Source organism: Populus alba, chromosome 16 (assembly GCF_005239225.2).
Source record: "Populus alba chromosome 16, ASM523922v2, whole genome shotgun sequence".
Taxonomy (NCBI): Eukaryota; Viridiplantae; Streptophyta; class Magnoliopsida; order Malpighiales; family Salicaceae; genus Populus; species Populus alba.
In genome coordinates this window covers 12030946-12047283 of record NC_133299.1, presented here as the reverse complement: position 1 = coordinate 12047283, position 16338 = coordinate 12030946, and the positions used below count along the sequence as shown (strand labels likewise).

At 32.5% G+C, this 16338-nt stretch overlaps 2 protein-coding genes and 1 non-coding gene across 4 annotated transcripts; 2 read left to right on the top strand and 1 right to left on the bottom strand.

The window, feature by feature from the left end:
- Window positions 1-8634: 8634 nt before the first annotated feature.
- Window positions 8635-12063, top strand: LOC118037434 (rop guanine nucleotide exchange factor 7). 2 transcript variants are annotated; one of them, XM_035043402.2, is made up of 7 exons: window positions 8635-9497; window positions 9591-9707; window positions 9825-9979; window positions 10441-10515; window positions 10596-10886; window positions 10972-11328; window positions 11418-12063. In XM_035043402.2, the coding sequence occupies exons 1-7, from the start codon at window positions 8861-8863 to the stop codon at window positions 11913-11915; spliced, it is 2130 nt and encodes a 709-aa protein (XP_034899293.1). In that variant the 5' UTR covers window positions 8635-8860; the 3' UTR covers window positions 11916-12063. The 2 variants fall into 2 exon arrangements, with proteins under 2 accessions (XP_034899293.1, XP_034899294.1); XM_035043403.1 differs by lacking the exons at window positions 8635-9497; window positions 9591-9707 and having other exon boundaries at window positions 9791-9979.
- Window positions 12064-12207: 144 nt separating this feature from the next.
- Window positions 12208-12279, bottom strand: TRNAP-AGG (transfer RNA proline (anticodon AGG)). Its single transcript has one exon. It is a non-coding gene; the product is annotated as a tRNA-Pro (tRNA).
- Window positions 12280-15282: 3003 nt separating this feature from the next.
- LOC118037433 (uncharacterized) lies at window positions 15283-16014 on the top strand. Its single transcript, XM_035043401.2, has 2 exons — window positions 15283-15678; window positions 15797-16014. Exons 1-2 carry the CDS (start codon window positions 15345-15347, stop codon window positions 15811-15813), a joined length of 351 nt encoding a protein of 116 aa, XP_034899292.1. The 5' UTR covers window positions 15283-15344; the 3' UTR covers window positions 15814-16014.
- Window positions 16015-16338: the final 324 nt, after the last annotated feature.

Sequence of the window (16338 nt, the reverse complement as noted above, 5' to 3'; positions counted from 1 at the left end):
TTGAAATGAATTAATAACCAACTGAAAATATAAAAATAAAAAAAGATCTCTAACTAGGAGAGAAAACACATTTGAAAAAAAATAAAAGGTCTTTACCAGGTTTTACCAGGTCACCCGATTTTCGGGTTAACTCAGTGGGTCAAACAGTTTTTTTTAGGTCAATTACTGGCTCGATTTTTGAATAAAACAAGCTTGGCTAAGACCCAGATCACCAAGGTTCTAGGTTGATCGGTTAAACTGGACCGAGTCTAAAAACTATAGTATCATTTAACCTGAGTCACCCTACTTATTTACATGGGTTTTAAAAAACTAAGTAGAAATCAACCATGTTAAATTCAAATATCTCAATTAATAATTAAAATTTAGTTTATTTTTTTAAAATAATATTATTTTAATTTAAAAAAAATATAATTTTACTGAATCAAATTAACCCGTTATTCACCCCGTCATGGCCATGACGGGTTTAATAATCGGAGGTCACATTTGAGGCATTCAAATTTCAAAATCTGGTGGCGCCTCTCATTCACTGCTTTCACGTATTGGGGCAAATGTACCTTGAGAGTAATGAATACACAAACGTGTAATGTCCTGCAATTTTTACCAAGCATTTATAGTCAATATGTAGGTACAATCCGTTCGAAATGTACCTTTTAAGCTTTGTTTTGCCTTCGAGGGGGACATATTTTCAATGAATCAAGTTTTCCAACATGAGCCAAGCATCCGAAAAGTGGAAAAACATGTTTGTTCTAACAGATGGAGCCCAGAATAATTGCTTGGGACTCCATTTTTGTACAAGAAGCAGATGGAGCATCCAGACAGGGAAACGAGACATGGTAAAATAAGCTTTTCTAAAGGATGGTTCAAGATTTAAAGTAAAAGTGATGGACCATATATTGCTTTACTATAATTAACTCAAAACATCTTGGCATAAAGCCATCCCTTTCCCTCTAAGGTTGTTTTCAAATTAGCAGTCAACATCAGCCAAACAACTCCCTGCAGTAGCTGTTCGAAGGAGCCTTTCTTCACACATTTCAGGTGGAACAACCAGCAATATGGCCATGAAAAGATTAAGAAATGTAAAGGGACTTAAAGTCTTGCAAGGAAAGTCACAAAAAGGAAAGAAAGTGGGGGATATTGCAGAGGCTTTAGAACTAGTTTTCTTTGTTTATGGTGGTGTCTTAGTACGTAAGATCTCAACCACAACTCTAATGTCATTTTCGCCATCATTCTTAGTGTTAGTTATAATATAAATATTCTGATTTGTTTGTTGCTTTTACACCTTTACGGTCATATACTTCAAGTGAGTTCTTGTATTGTATTGGAATATAGGGTTTTTTTTTTTTTTTTTTTCTTTTCTGAAACTGTATTTAGGCTAAAAAGAAAAGAATCAATTTGATGAATTTTGAATTTTTTTATTTTATGATTTTGATATATTCCTAACAAAACCTTTTAAAATAAGAAGAATTATAAACTTTATTTCCTACCCAATCTGATGAGTTAACTTGATGATCTATTAAGTCGAGGTTTGGTTTTGGTCAAGTCAATAAAAAAATCAAGTTTTTTATGGAAAAAAAAATATAGTTTTTAGACCTTTTTTCTTAAAAAAAAAATAAGTCATAACTTAGATTGAACAAGCTTTTAAGACAAATTATCACTTGAATCATGTCTTAGAGCTATAAAATAAGGTGACTATTTATTCAAATCTCAAAACAAAAAATTAGTGGAAATTAAGAAAAAAATTGTTAAAAACTTAAAGAGTGTTGGTATTGTATTACCAAAATACCCTTGAAGCCCTAAAAAGGTCCTAATACAACTAGAATTGGCAAAAAAAAAAAGATAACAATAGTAGCATGCCCTGTAAACCTAATGCCATATAATAAAATGAAAGCTCATGTCCAATTTGTTTAAAAACTAACCATATATTTAATACAAATTTTTAGAACTTACATGTAAATTACAAAAGCGAATGTTGATCTCTTGATGTGGAATGTGTTGTCGATATGTTTATATATACACTGGATAGAAAAGGCTAAGCTAACGCAAACTCGAAGGGTAAGAATCCTTGACCCCACATGCAAGAAAAAGAACAAACCTAAAAAAGCTAAAATCTGATTTTGGTTGATAAAAACTCAACACTGCAATTACCTAAAATTATTCATTGAAACTATTGGAATAAAACCCCTCACCAAACAATTATAAAGAATCACGAGCAAGAAGTAGTATTATGATTATTAAGACCTCATCAATGCCTTTTTTTTTCCTTTCTGATTTGACGGGGATGTCGTTGAGTTCTTACGCTTTCATGTCTACATCTCAGTTCATCCTATTACTACAGGGATGAACCCAAGCTGGAACAGAAGCCATAAAAAAAATACCTATTAAACCAATCATACAAATACCAGTTACAGTACCTATAATCCAAAGAGATATCCTTCTAGTAGTATCAACCATTTATCCCACTCCCTTCCAGATTTAATCAAGTGGGCCTACTAAAAACATGAACAATCATAGATAATTATGTGCTAATATACTTCCGACGAGATAAGAGAATTTATGCTCTTATTTATTATTCTAATACTCTCTTTTCCTTTTTTTTTTTTAATTTTTTAATTATTAACTAATTAAAGAATATTAATTAAATTAATTATTAATTCAATAAATAATTAGAAAATAAAAAGCAAGTACAAAAATGAGTAATAAAAGGAAGAATGCCATAAAGACATTTGATCTTTGATAAGTTCAAGAAAGTTCTTGAAGAACCAAAAAGCATGTGTTTTCCTCACACACAAATAAATCTTTCTGAATAAACCATCTAAAAAGAAAAAATTAATAATTACAAGCTAAATAACTCTATTTATACTAGGAAAGAAGGTCATAAACCAGGCTAAAAAAAGTAAACGATTACTAATCTAATTAGAAACAAAATCATAAACCAATTAAGAAAATATGGCAATTATCATACAGTAGCTTCTTGACATTATCCATAGACCTTTTCAATGTCCGGTTGCTTCAAAATTTTAAACCCATATAAAAATAGACTTTTACAATCTTCTATAAAATTTTCAATCCAATCCAAGGCAATTGACTTGAATAAACTAAGAAACCCTTACTCTAAGCCAATAATGGGAAAATGCATTAAATATAGGTCTAGTGATTGTAAAAGAAAAAAATTGTTCAACATAATTGAAAGTCAGTATGAGCTAGAACTTTTTAAAGTTGAGGGAAAACTTTGTGAACCTGATGGAGGTTATGAAGTAGATTTTTATATGTATGATGATGATGATAGAAAAATCTATGTTCTTAGAAAGATATTGATAACACCTAAGGTTGCTAAGGGTTCATAATGAAATAAGTTATTTTATACTCGATGCACAATAAATAATAATTTGTTTGATCTTGATTATTGATAATGAAAGCTGTGAAAATATTATTTGTGAATATACTACTGATAAATTGAGATTGTTATTAGAACCATATCCTAAACCATACAAAACTAGGTGGATTAAGTTAGTATGAGGGATAAGGGTAACCCAAGGCTATAAAGTACCTTTTTCTAATGGAAAATATAGGGATGAGATTTATTGTGACATTGTAGATATGGTTCATGCAATTTGATATTGGTAGGCTTTGACAATATGATGTAGATGTTAGACACTTAGATACAAACAATTTATATAAGCTGAATAAGAATGATGTGAATTCTACCCTTGTAACTTTGAAAGAGGAATGTAAACCTAAGGCTTCCAAAGTAAAGGGAAAGGTTTAATTTACCATAGAAAATTCAAAACATGAGATCCAATCAAATGTAGAAGACATTAGACATATTTATACATTGGTTATTAAGGTGTTGGATGATGGGGGAGTAAAAGGGGAAAATGTAGACATTTCTAATGCAATTAAACATTTGCTTATTGATTTTAAAGAGATTTTACCTGGTAATTTGTTAGATTAATTACTTTTGATAAGATACATTTGACATTGGATTGATTTGGTGTCAAGATCTAGCTTTCCAAACCTTCCACATTATTGAATGAATCCTAAAGATGAGATATTGAAGGACAAGGTTATCATAATTGATTTTAGCTAAAAGATTTAAAAGATTCAAGAGAACTTTAATCCTTGTGCAATTCCAACTTTGTTGACCGTAAAAAAGGATCATAGTTGGTGTAAATATGTGGATAGTTACATCGTTAATAAAATAACAATAGGCTAACAAATTTTTTATTCCTCAATTATATGAGATGCTTGATCAATTATATGAAGCATTAATTTTATGAAGATTGATTTAAGAAGTGGTTATCATCATTTATTTCAGTTAAGGGATAAGTTGAAGATGACTTTCAAAACAAAAGAAGAATTGAACAAATGGTTGGATATGCTTTTTAGATTGTCTAACGTGCTGGGCATTTTCATAAGATTGATGAATCAGATTTTATATCCTTTTTATAAAAAAACAATTATAGTTATCTATTTTGATTTATAGGAAATCTAAAATTGACCATGTGAGACATTTAAGAAAAGTGTTTAAGGTTTTATTGCAAAACAAACTATATATGAACCTAAACAATGTAGTTTTATGATTGATAGACTATTGTCTTTAGGCTTTATTATTATTGTAAATGGTTGATGAGAAAAAGGTTAGAGCTATTAGATATTAGTATGTCCTTAAATTATCCTAAAATAATTTAAGTGTAGTTTCCATAGATTTTCTATATTTTGTTGACGATTCATATAAAATTTTAGTAACATGATTGCATTAATTATTAAATATATAAGGAAAAGGATGTTCAATTAAGAAGAAAGATAGAAAGAGCTTTGCTTTTAGCAAATAAAAAATAAGCATTACTCTATTTTTGTACTTCTAAATTTTAACAAATTATTTGAGGTTGAATGTGATGGTTGTGGTTTACTACACTAAAAGAAGATATATGTGATTTTCTTTCGTGAGAAGTTGAGTGAATTCATATTAAATTGGTCCATATATGAAAACGAGTTCTATATAATTTTTCAGACTCTGAAGAAGTAGGAGCTATATCTAATAGGTAAGGAATTTATGTTTTATTAAGATTATAAGTCATTGAAATTTTTACATAGTCAAAAGAAAATTAATAATGACTTGCATACGAGCTGAGTAACTTGCAACAATTCTCAATAAGAATTGTGTACAAAACTAGGGTTTATAATAAAATTATTGATGCTTTGAATATAATGGTAGCCTTATTGGTTACTTTAAGAGGAGAGATCACTAATTTAATTGTGTTAAAAGAGTTATATGAGCCTGATGATGATTTTTGTGAGCTATGAGACAAGTGTTACGACTTTCACATTTATGATGGATTCTTCAGAAGAGGTAATCAACTTTGCATTCCTTATTCTTCATTATAAGAGATGGTGATTTAGAATTTGGATGGAGAAGGTTTGGCTAATCATTTAGGTTGAAAGAAAACTACTAATGCTATCACTGAAATATAACATTAGTCTCATTTAAAACAAAATATTGGTAAGTTTGTGCAAAACATGGTATAATTGTTAAACTGCCAAAGGGTAAGCATATAATGCATGTTTATATGTACCTTTGCATGTTCCTAAAAATATATAGGAGAACTTTTCTATGGATTTTGTACTTGTTTTATCTCATACACAATATAAAATGAATTTTTTATTTGTTATATTTGATAGGTTCTCAATGGCATTTTTTATCCATTTTAAGAAGACGAATGATACTTTTGCAATTGCTTGAATTTTCTTTTGAAAGATGGCTTATTTGCATGAGGTGACGAAGACAATCATTTTTAGTGAATGTTCTAGAAGATATATGATTCATCATTACAGTTTAGTAGTACAACACATCCACAGATAGATGGGAAAATAAAGTTGCTAAATTGAACAATTAGAAACTTGATTCAAAACATTTGTGTTGATAAGAAAAAAAAATGGTGGGATTGTTCCCTTGCACAAGAAGAATTCACATACAGTATTGTTAGGCACAGTGCGACTAATAAATCATCATTCGAGAATGTATATTTGCAATGTCCTAGGTATATGTTAGATTTGGTACCAATTCAGAAAAGTGCTAGATATAGCGTTGTTGGTGAGAAGATGATTGTAGATGCTCAGGCTAAGATGAAAGACGTGAGGCAAAACTTGTTGAAAACCAATATATCAAGGTTGGTGATAGACACTGTCGTGCTAAGGTATTCAAAGAAAGAGATAATGTGATGGTATTTCTAAGCAAAAAGAGATTCTTGGCGGGGATGCATAGAAAGTTGTAGTAAATATTGTTAGGCATAGTGCCACTAATAAATCATCATTCGAAAATGTATGTTTGCAATGTCCTAGGTATATATTAGATTTGGTATCAATTTAGAAAAGTGCTAGATATAGTGTTGTTGGTGAGAGATGATTGTAAATTCTTAGGCTAGGATTAAAGATGTGAGGCAAAACTTGCTGAAAACCAACGCCAAATATAAGGAGGCTATTGATAAGCACCGTTATGCTAAGGTATTCAAAGAAGGAGATAATGTGATTGTATTTCTAAGCAAAAAGAGATTCTTTACGGGGATGTATAGAAAGCTGCAATAAAATAAATATGGTCTTTACATCATAACAAAAAAGAATAATGACAATATTTGTATTTCCAAAACCTTCAATGTTTTTGATATTTATCTTTATTATGATGATGATCCCTTATTTCAAGGATTTAAGGTTGACTCAAGGTTAAGTCTTTCACTAATAGAGAGAACTGATATGGAACGTTTTGTGAATATGTTTTATAAACCGTATTGACAAGGTCAAGCCCACAAAGAAACTGAGACGTGTTAAACTTGTAACTTGATAAAAATTATCATATTTTTTATCTATCCATTAGATATAACTGAAATTTTAATAAAAGATTCTATAAGCCCTATTATCTATAGGTTTAAAATTCCATAGTTGTTTAAAGTTAGTAAGGCCTTCAAGCAAGGCTTAGAAGTTACTATCCAGGATTGATTTTAATTTCATTGTGTATTTGAGTTTTATTTTCTATTTAGATTAAAAATTTTAATTTAATTAAGAATTTACTAATTAGAATGTTTTTTTTTATATATATTTAAATAATTTTGTAGACTATTTTTTTAGTTGGGTTATTGAATTACAAAATTTTCATAAAACATTAGAGTTTTATATCAACGTGACTTAAAAACTCTAATTTTTATTCGCCATCGTGTAATCAGCTTTGAAGGCAAAACATATATGATCTTTTTAACACCATAAAGCTGTGGATGCCATTAGCGGGCACAAATTTAGTTTTTGTTCATTTTGGTGCCAACGATGGAGATTTCCAAAGAAAAACTAGCATTCGTAAACTAGATTAAAACTACTTAGAGGAGTCCTATATGTTTACTGGGTCATAAGACAGTTCTATATTTAGGTGTTGTTTGGTATTGTGGTTGCAGGTGAGGTTCACCGGCAACCACAACTATTATTGTTTGGTAATGCAACAAAAGCATTTTTTTATTGGTGGGACCCACTATCAACTGTGACACAGCCACAAAATCACAAGAAGCAGCTCCTTGTTGCTTCTTGTGCTGAGAAAATCCATGAACAGTGGAGGCTCCACTGTTCCGGTTCAAAGCCATCGTTGAACTGGGTCCGACCCTACAAAATAAAAAAAAAAATTTAATTGTGTTTTATTCAAAAAAACTAGTGTTAAACATTATTCAATGACACTACATAAATTAGACGGAAATCACTTGATGATGTAACATTTGTAAAATTTGATTGCAATCTCAATTTTGTTCTTTATTATATTTTACCTGATGTTGTTGCGCTCTAAAAAAATTTATGAAAACTGTAGTCATTGTCGGATGTATTTCATACGTGATGGAAGTGTTGATAATTTAATGAAATAAAAATATTTTATATAAAGTATTATTTATTTCATGATGTAATAGCAATGGTTAAATCTACAATATTTAAATTAAAAACCATCAATATATATATATTAAAATTATTTTATAACCTCAATTTCAAAAGCATTTTTAACCAAACACATTAAACTACTTTTTGATCAACCTCAATTTTAACCATAATTTTAACTAAACATATATTTTTCCAAACTAACCTCAACTAAAAATACCTTTTATAAAACAATTTTTTTTCAAGCTATAACCACAATAACAATCACAATAATAAATACATTAGAAACAAACAATGACTTTGCCTAACGAACAATGTTGACATTTTACAGTGTGGTAATCAACACGTAACATTACCATCGCCACGATATACATGTATTGCTTTCTTCTACAAAATATTCGAGTTTCATTTCTTGAAGTTGTGGTCTTCAGAAAATGGTAAATTAACGATAGCTAAATTAGTATTGCTACCTATATTCTCTTTCTTGAAAGGATAACGAGCTCGGATTTTTTAACTAAAAGAACGAGAGGATATTCCTGTCCTTGATTACCTAAATTAGGAGACCATCATTGACTGATCCGTTGCTTGCACGGTTCCCATGGCCATACTTCATTATATTTTTCAAACCCAACTATCGGAATTATTAACGCACTTATCATTTTTAACCCTTGTTCAAGCAAGCCAAGACAAGAAGCGTATTTTATTGTGTTCTTCGAAACAAAAAAATTGAGTTAAAAATAATGGAATCATTACCATGAAGGATGAGCCTTTTCCTGTCTCTTTCATGTCATGTGTTGGAGCAAGTTTCAGTAATCATAACTAGCTTCACCCCACACAGGACACATAGTTTATATAGGAAGCTCCCTCACATTTCCAAATTAATAACCAAAGATTTTTTTTTTGTTTTTTAGTTTCCATGTTCTAACTTCTGCCCCACTGAAGAAGAAATGGTTAAGACCTTATGGATAGAGCTTTCACCCACCAGAAAGAAAGGGAAACAGCTCACCAACAAGAAGAGCAACATTGTCATTACCGTCTCAAGCTGTGTGTGCCTGTAGTAGTGAAGCTAAGAAGCTCCAATAACCTGAAATCGTTTTCTCTATTGGGCTTCTGGGTCTCAAAATCTCTTAGAAACTTATATTGCAAAGCTAGGTTCTCAAATGGGTGTTGCTTGAAAAGACTACAGTTTAATGGTATGGTAATGAACAACTCTGCTTTTTGTGATTCACCTGGGGTGGTTCTGAAAGAAGAGAAAGGAGAAATGGAGGGTTTGATTGAGAAGAGTAATGAATGTAACAGAGAGAAAGATACGAACTTTGGTGAAAAGAAAGGTGAAGTCCAGACATTTGGCGATTTGATTGAAGACAAGGGTAGAGAAAGCAGTTCAAGTTCTGAATTTTTAACTTCTGAGAACACAGGGCATGGGGAGCATAGTCATAGTAGCTCTGAAGAGGATTCATCTTCTCCTCGTACATTGGGTTGGCCTGTACAGAAAGATGAAGTATCTGACTGCACAAGTACCAATAGTGCAACTGATGATGAAGAAAAATCCCATTTCGATGATAGGAAGTTGGAGAAACAAGGGTCTTCAATTTCAGGTATTGATTGGTTTTTTCTTCCTCTTCTATATTTACTCTTTGAAGTTCGTGATAACGTGTTTAATGTTATGAGTATTGTTTACGGTGTGATAGAGACTGAGATGATGAAGGAAAGGTTTTCAAAGTTGCTGCTCGGAGAAGATATGTCTGGTTGTGGAAATGGGGTTTGCACAGCTTTGGCTATCTCAAATGCCATTACTAATCTATGTGGTAAGTTATTTGAGCCTGTGTGTGGTTATTTTGGTATTATTGACCAGTTTACTTTCTTACAGTACGCATTGGCTTATATTTTGATGGTTATTGCTCCTTCTCTGCTCAATTTTGCAGCTACCTTGTTCGGGCAACTATGGAGGTTGGAGCCTCTAGCACCAGAGAAGAAAGCAATGTGGCGAAGAGAGATGGAATGGTTTCTTTGTGTGAGTGATCACGTTGTGGAGTTGATGCCTTCTTGGCAGACATTTCCAGATGGGAGCAAGCTCGAGGTATAACTGTGAATGTGTGTGGTTGTATTTTTATTTTTCTTACTAGACACATTTGCTAGTCCATTTCATTTGTTACGGACCCTGGTTAATGTGGCCAGCCATGAATTTCTTTCAATTTTCTCTTTTGTGCAATGCTGCAAGTCCTTGCAAATCTGACAAATTCGAATATTGAGTATCTGTTTTGAATTAGATTGTTGGTTCAACAGATTGATAATTGTTCAGAATGGAATTCATTATGGTTTGTTGGGAAACTATTGGTCAATAGAAGCAAACTTCAATATAATAGATTTGAGTAGTGAACAGCTCCTTGTGACAGCAGAATGAGTGACAACAAATTTTTTTTATTGTCATTGGGGGCACAAGGCTGGAGAGAGGAATCCTCTTTAGAGCTCAAATGGATAAGTGATTTCTGGGATTTGTTCTCTCGGTTTTTTTATTAATGTTGTGAACCTGTGATCCAGGTCATGACCTGCAGGCCTAGATCGGATCTTTACATAAATCTTCCAGCTCTGCGAAAATTGGATAACATGCTTCTTGTAAGATCCATCAACACTAGTTAGTTCATAAATGCTAGTATTTGTCACGAGTTCATTCTGAATGTGAATTTCTTATGCAGGAGATCTTAGATAGTTTTGACAATACTGAGTTCTGGTACATAGACCAAGGGATCCTGGCCCCTGATGCTGATGGGTCAGCTTCTTTCCGACGAACCCTGCAGCGCCAAGAAGAGAAGTGGTGGCTACCTGTTCCTAGGGTGCCTCCTGGAGGCCTCCATGAAAATTCAAGAAAGCAGTTGCAGCACAAACGTGATTCTACAAACCAAATATTGAAAGCTGCTATGGCTATCAACAGCATCACTATATCTGATATGGAAATCCCTGAATCATATATGGATGCTCTTCCAAAGGTATAATCACCTTAGATCAATGAATCAATTTTTGATATCAGAAAGACATGTTTCTTAACAATTATTACCCCAAACTTTGTTTCAGAATGGAAAAGCCAGTTTAGGAGACCTCATCTATCGATGTATCTCTTCGGATCAATTTTATCCGGAATGTCTCCTTGATTGCCTCGATTTGTCTTCCGAACTTTTAGCAATAGAACTTGCGAACCGAGTGGAAGCCTCAATCTACATGTGGCGCAAAAGGACCAACTCTAAACCTGTCAATAGTACAAATCGCTCCAGTTCAAAGTCATCCTGGGAATTGATGAAGGAGCTGATGATTGATGTAGACAAGAGGGATTTGCTTGCTGATCGAGCAGAAAGCCTCCTGCTTTGCCTGAAGCAGCGATTCCCTGGTCTTCCACAGACAACTTTAGATATGAGCAAAATCCAATACAACAAGGTTTTGATTTCTTAGCCCAATAAAACATTCTTATCATCATGAATGTCTGTTAAATATCAATTTCATGATCATTTCACTTGGTTTCTTAGGATGTTGGGAAATCCATTTTGGAGAGCTACTCAAGGGTTCTAGAGAGCTTGGCATTTAATATTGTGGCTCGAATTGATGACCTGCTCTACGTGGATGATTTGACAAAACATTCGGATCATTTCTCTTCAATCTCTAAAGTCAGTGTGATTGCTCACAAAAGTGTAACAATTCCATACTCAGCCCCAGCCTCAAACAGTCCATATAAGACAGCTTTCACCACACCAAGCTTCTCACCTGGGCAACGAATAAGCCCTGTAAAGGGAGACCGATCGCCATTCATGACCAGTGGAAAAATTCCTCAGCATGGTTTAGGAGTGAAAAAGGTCTTGACAGATTATCTCAGTATTGATACAAAAGGCAGGGATGGTGGCATTACAATCGAGGGAACAGACAATGTGATTCGAAGCACCCCAGCTTCTCAAATTGGAATTGAATCTTTTGGGTCTATATTAGAAACAATCAACACACCCGAGAACAGATTTTCTGATATCTGTTGAAATCAGCTGCTGCTAGCTCTTTTGTGCATGTCTTCTTCTTCTTTTTTTTTCTTTTTCTTTTTTTTTTTTCCCATAGATGGTGTTATTTAAATCTCAGTAGCAACGAGATCTCTGTATTGATAATGAGTTTGAATGCTTCATTCATGCTGCTCAAGCCTTGTGATGAACTTCTTGTTTGTTGTCGAGCTTTCCTTCATTCACCCCAGCCCCAACTGAGCAGCACATTTACTGGTCCGGAACTCGCACAAAAAATAAAAAGGCCAAATTTTAATTGATTTAAAAATGTGGTTCAGGGGCATTCCGAGAATTGAACTCGGGACCTCTCGCACCCTAAGCGAGAATCATACCACTAGACCAAATGCCCTTCGTGTTCTTCATTGTGAATTATCTTATTTTTAAAACAGTAGTTCAGGGGCATTTATTTATATATGTGGACTCCATCTTATATCAGTTTTAATCCTATTTTAAATTCTTAATGGTTCCACCTTAAGGTGTGGGATCCATTAATATTATTTATGGATATAATTTATTAAATGTGAGTCCCACTTTTTCTCATGAATTTTTAAATTATTATTAATATAATGTTTGATATTGTAATAATAGTTATTTTTAAAATGTTTTTTTACTTGGAAATATAATATAATAATATATTTATTAAATTTACTTTTAATACAGGCATATTAAATAAATTTAAAATAAAAAAATTACTTTTTTAAAAAAGCAGAGCATGATTGCAAAGAAGGAAACTAAATATTCTTGACACTTCACCCTTTAACCCCTTTTAAACGCTTAAAACTTCACCCCCTTTACCAAACATGAACTTAACATTTCTCCTTCATTTTTTTAACCTCCTAACAAGTGCAACCTAAGGTCTAATATTATTTGTTTTCCCTTTTAAACATTATCTATCAACTTGTATATTGTAATTAAAATTCAGTTTCCTCACTGGACATTGAATTCGTGGGGTTGCATGATTTTTTTAAGGCATGATAATTACTCTTTTCTACATAATAGAGTTACTTATAACTTATTATTGGATCTATTTGAAATATTTACCAATAAATGATTTATATGAATTTATATTCTTTTATGATATTTCTCTATTAATACTCTGGTTCATATTTTAATAAAAATATAAAAAATAATGTATGCACAATATATCATCAAGTACCTTTTTAAGTAGTTCACAATCTTCGGCCGTGTGAGCAATTATGTGAGAATAAGTTGAAACTCAGATAACCTGACTTAGTACTGAGATAGCCCAACTTTAGGTTTAAAATGAGTGAACTTAGGCAATTATAAAAGGAGTTGCTGTCAAACCTCGGTGGTACATGTTCTCTACCTCATTGTCCACTAGGTCTCCACTAAAATCCACCTCCGCCTCCTCTTCCTCCTTCTCCTTCAACTTTTTTCTACTAGATAAGTTGTATTCAAGTTGATATTTTTTAAATTAATAAAAAAATATTTTGTTTTTTTTTTATTTAGTTTCCTTTCTTTTAATTTCTTTTTTTTTGTTTTGTTTATTTTTTTTTTTTCTATTTTGTTTAGTTTATTCTTTTAATAAAATATTAAATACAATATTGATGAAATTACTGATTGAATGTTAATCACATATGGAATGATTAGCAAAATAAGCCCATCAAAGAGTTCTAAAGAGTTGAAAAACAATTACATGACTTTGCCACTAACAATTATAGACAGAATTATTGACGAATTAAGTCTTTCGAAAAGTTCTAGAGAGTGCAAAAACATTACTATAATTTCCATTAAAAATATTTGAATCATTTACGAGTTAATTTTATTGGTAATATGAATTCAACCACCGATGAAATTACAAATAGTATTTTCTATTGGTGATATGTCATACTCACTAATAGAATTACTGATGAAATGATGTTGATAATTTTTTTACGCACTTTTTTCATCTATAACTCTATCAGTAATTATATTATCGACAGAATGACTGACATAATAGAAATAACAAATGATAAGTTTTTCAACAACCAATTACAATCTATGATTCCATTAGTAAATGGTGTTTTTTTTTTTTTTTTACAAAATTAGCTTTTAAATATCGATGGAGTATTTTGTTGGTTTTATGGAAAATAGTTGTTGTTGATATAGGTTATTTGTATAATATTATAAGATTAAAATTAAATATTTAGATTAAATTCAAACATTGTATCAATATAAACAGGTTATTAGGTAGTTGAAATTTATTTTTTCAATTTATCTTTATTTTTTTCTCAATTTACCTTTGCTTACAACTATATTTATACCTTTATTTATCTTCTTTTTTTAATTCCTTTTTATTTTATTCTTCTTCTTAGGTGGTGTTTCTTGGGATAGATATATCTTTTTTGAAGTTTGAAATCTTGGAACACCCATATTTTATTTGATTTTGAGAAGCTACTACCTGCCTCAGTATAGAATGAAGTTCTTAGATGTAATTTCTCCTTGCCGAAATGATGAAATGAAAAACCGATAGCATAATTAATCAGAAGATTAGTGATTATTCAAACAATCAATGCATGATTATATATATGTCGGATCGATAAATAATCAATTTAATGTAAAAAGAGGTACTTAAGTAAATAATAATAATGAATGCCTTAGCATCTAAAATTTCCTATTTTTAGAAGAATCACATTCCAAGCTTCATGAATAATCTAATGTTCAATGACATTTGATATTTTTAATAATTCAAGAATTCTCAACAATACAAGAATCTTCGGCATCTCAAGATATTTTTCCTAAGTGAGCTCTAATATCCTCGTACAAAACATCCTTTATAGTCCGGAAAAAAAAATTATATGTCAATCTTCATGTGCAGTGGTGAGTATTTCGGCCTTACAGGCGGGTGACCCGGTTTCGTCCCCCAGCAACGGCGTCAGTTTTAATGTTTTATTTTTTTTGAAAGTTTTCTTAAGTCTTGGCTTTGGCTTTTTGGGTGGAAGGAACGCGGTGTTGCGAAAGGTAATGGCCATTAATTGGCCAAGATAATGGCATGTTTTTGTTGCGGTAGTTGGCTCAAAGAGGAGCTTTGTGGTGGAGGTAATATTGGAGTTCTTGTCTTCTAGAGACCCACTGAGATGGCTGGATAATGAGCTTTCAAGGTTTTGCGCTGTCATTAAAATGGTGACATCTGGATATATGCAAGGGAATGGGATGATATGGCACCCAAATCACCAACCTTTGATTGGACCGGAAAGAGCTACAATTTACAACACTAATTTTCTAAAGCCAAGTGCTGCAATAATATCAATTTGTGATCTCTTGTTGTAGTGCTAGCCCCATTTTGATTAGTGGACTGGGCATCGAGTTGAGGTTCATCTTGCAGTATAAAAACTGTCCATAGGAGTAGGAGCATTGCATTCCCATACAGCAAGAAAATTAATTTGTTCACATATATAGTTGAGATACAGAAATATGGAGGCTCCTCTTAAATTCATCGGTCTTCTGGGATTGCTTGTGCTTCTGAGCGTTGCTGGAGGGGCTGATGCTGCCGGGGAATGTGGAAAATCTTCCCCGGACGATGAAGCCATGAAGCTGGCTCCTTGTGCAGAAGCAGCACAAGATGAGAAAGCTGCTGTGTCAGACAGTTGCTGCCTTCAGGTGAAGAGAATGGGCCAGAAGCCAAGCTGTCTTTGTGCTGTAATGCTTTCAGACACTGCTAAGGCATCTGGAGTCAAGATTGAAACTGCCATTACCATCCCCAAACGTTGCAACCTTGCCAACCGTCCGGTGGGATACAAGTGTGGAGGTTAGTCAGCTCTTTCCTAGCTGTAAACATTTGATTTCTTCGTTATTTTCTTGCCTCTTGAGTTGTAAGCATTCACTCGTTACTCTCCCGTAAGGTATAAACATTGCTGTTCTTGCAGGTTATACACTTCCATGATGGGATAACACATCAGAATTGAAGACCATAGCTAGCGACCATGCATGAACGTAAAAGTACTTAAAAGCTGGTAGCTACTTCTGTAACTAGCAGCTACGTAGCTTTACTTCTCCTTCCAGTGAATAAAAGCTAGCAGGTGCAATGTATCTAATCTAAATAATGTATGGAGAATCAGTATATGTTATGCTTTGAACATTGGCTGACTTGTGTTTTGTTTTTTTCCTTCTTTATTCTTCACTCCAAAAAATATCAAAAAGTTGCCAAGAACACAGCGCTCCAAATTAACCCCAATTGATTGAATATGTATGGGCACAAAGGAAATGACAGAAAAATGTGGGTCTTTCGACACCCTAGATTCCACATCATATTCAGATTTAATTAATACCAAAATGTGGCTGTAGAATCTGTCCTCAGCTTAGAAAATCTTGTTCACAACCATAACTTTAACGAAGCTTTGGAAAGATATAGCCCCCGTAAACTTAAAAGAGTTTTTTTTCCACATTATCACAGTGGAATTTTTTTTTT

Excerpts from the sequence above, each read along its gene's own strand:
- LOC118037433 (XM_035043401.2), top strand. The coding sequence starts at position 15,345 with ATGGAGGCTCCTCTTAAATTCATCGGTCTTCTGGGATTGCTTGTGCTT.
- LOC118037434 (XM_035043402.2), top strand. The coding sequence starts at position 8,861 with ATGGATAGAGCTTTCACCCACCAGAAAGAAAGGGAAACAGCTCACCAA. Across the intron at positions 9,980-10,440 it reads CAGATGGGAGCAAGCTCGAG|GTCATGACCTGCAGGCCTAG; the intron begins GTATAACTGTGA and ends CCTGTGATCCAG. Across the intron at positions 10,516-10,595 it reads AATTGGATAACATGCTTCTT|GAGATCTTAGATAGTTTTGA; the intron begins GTAAGATCCATC and ends TTTCTTATGCAG.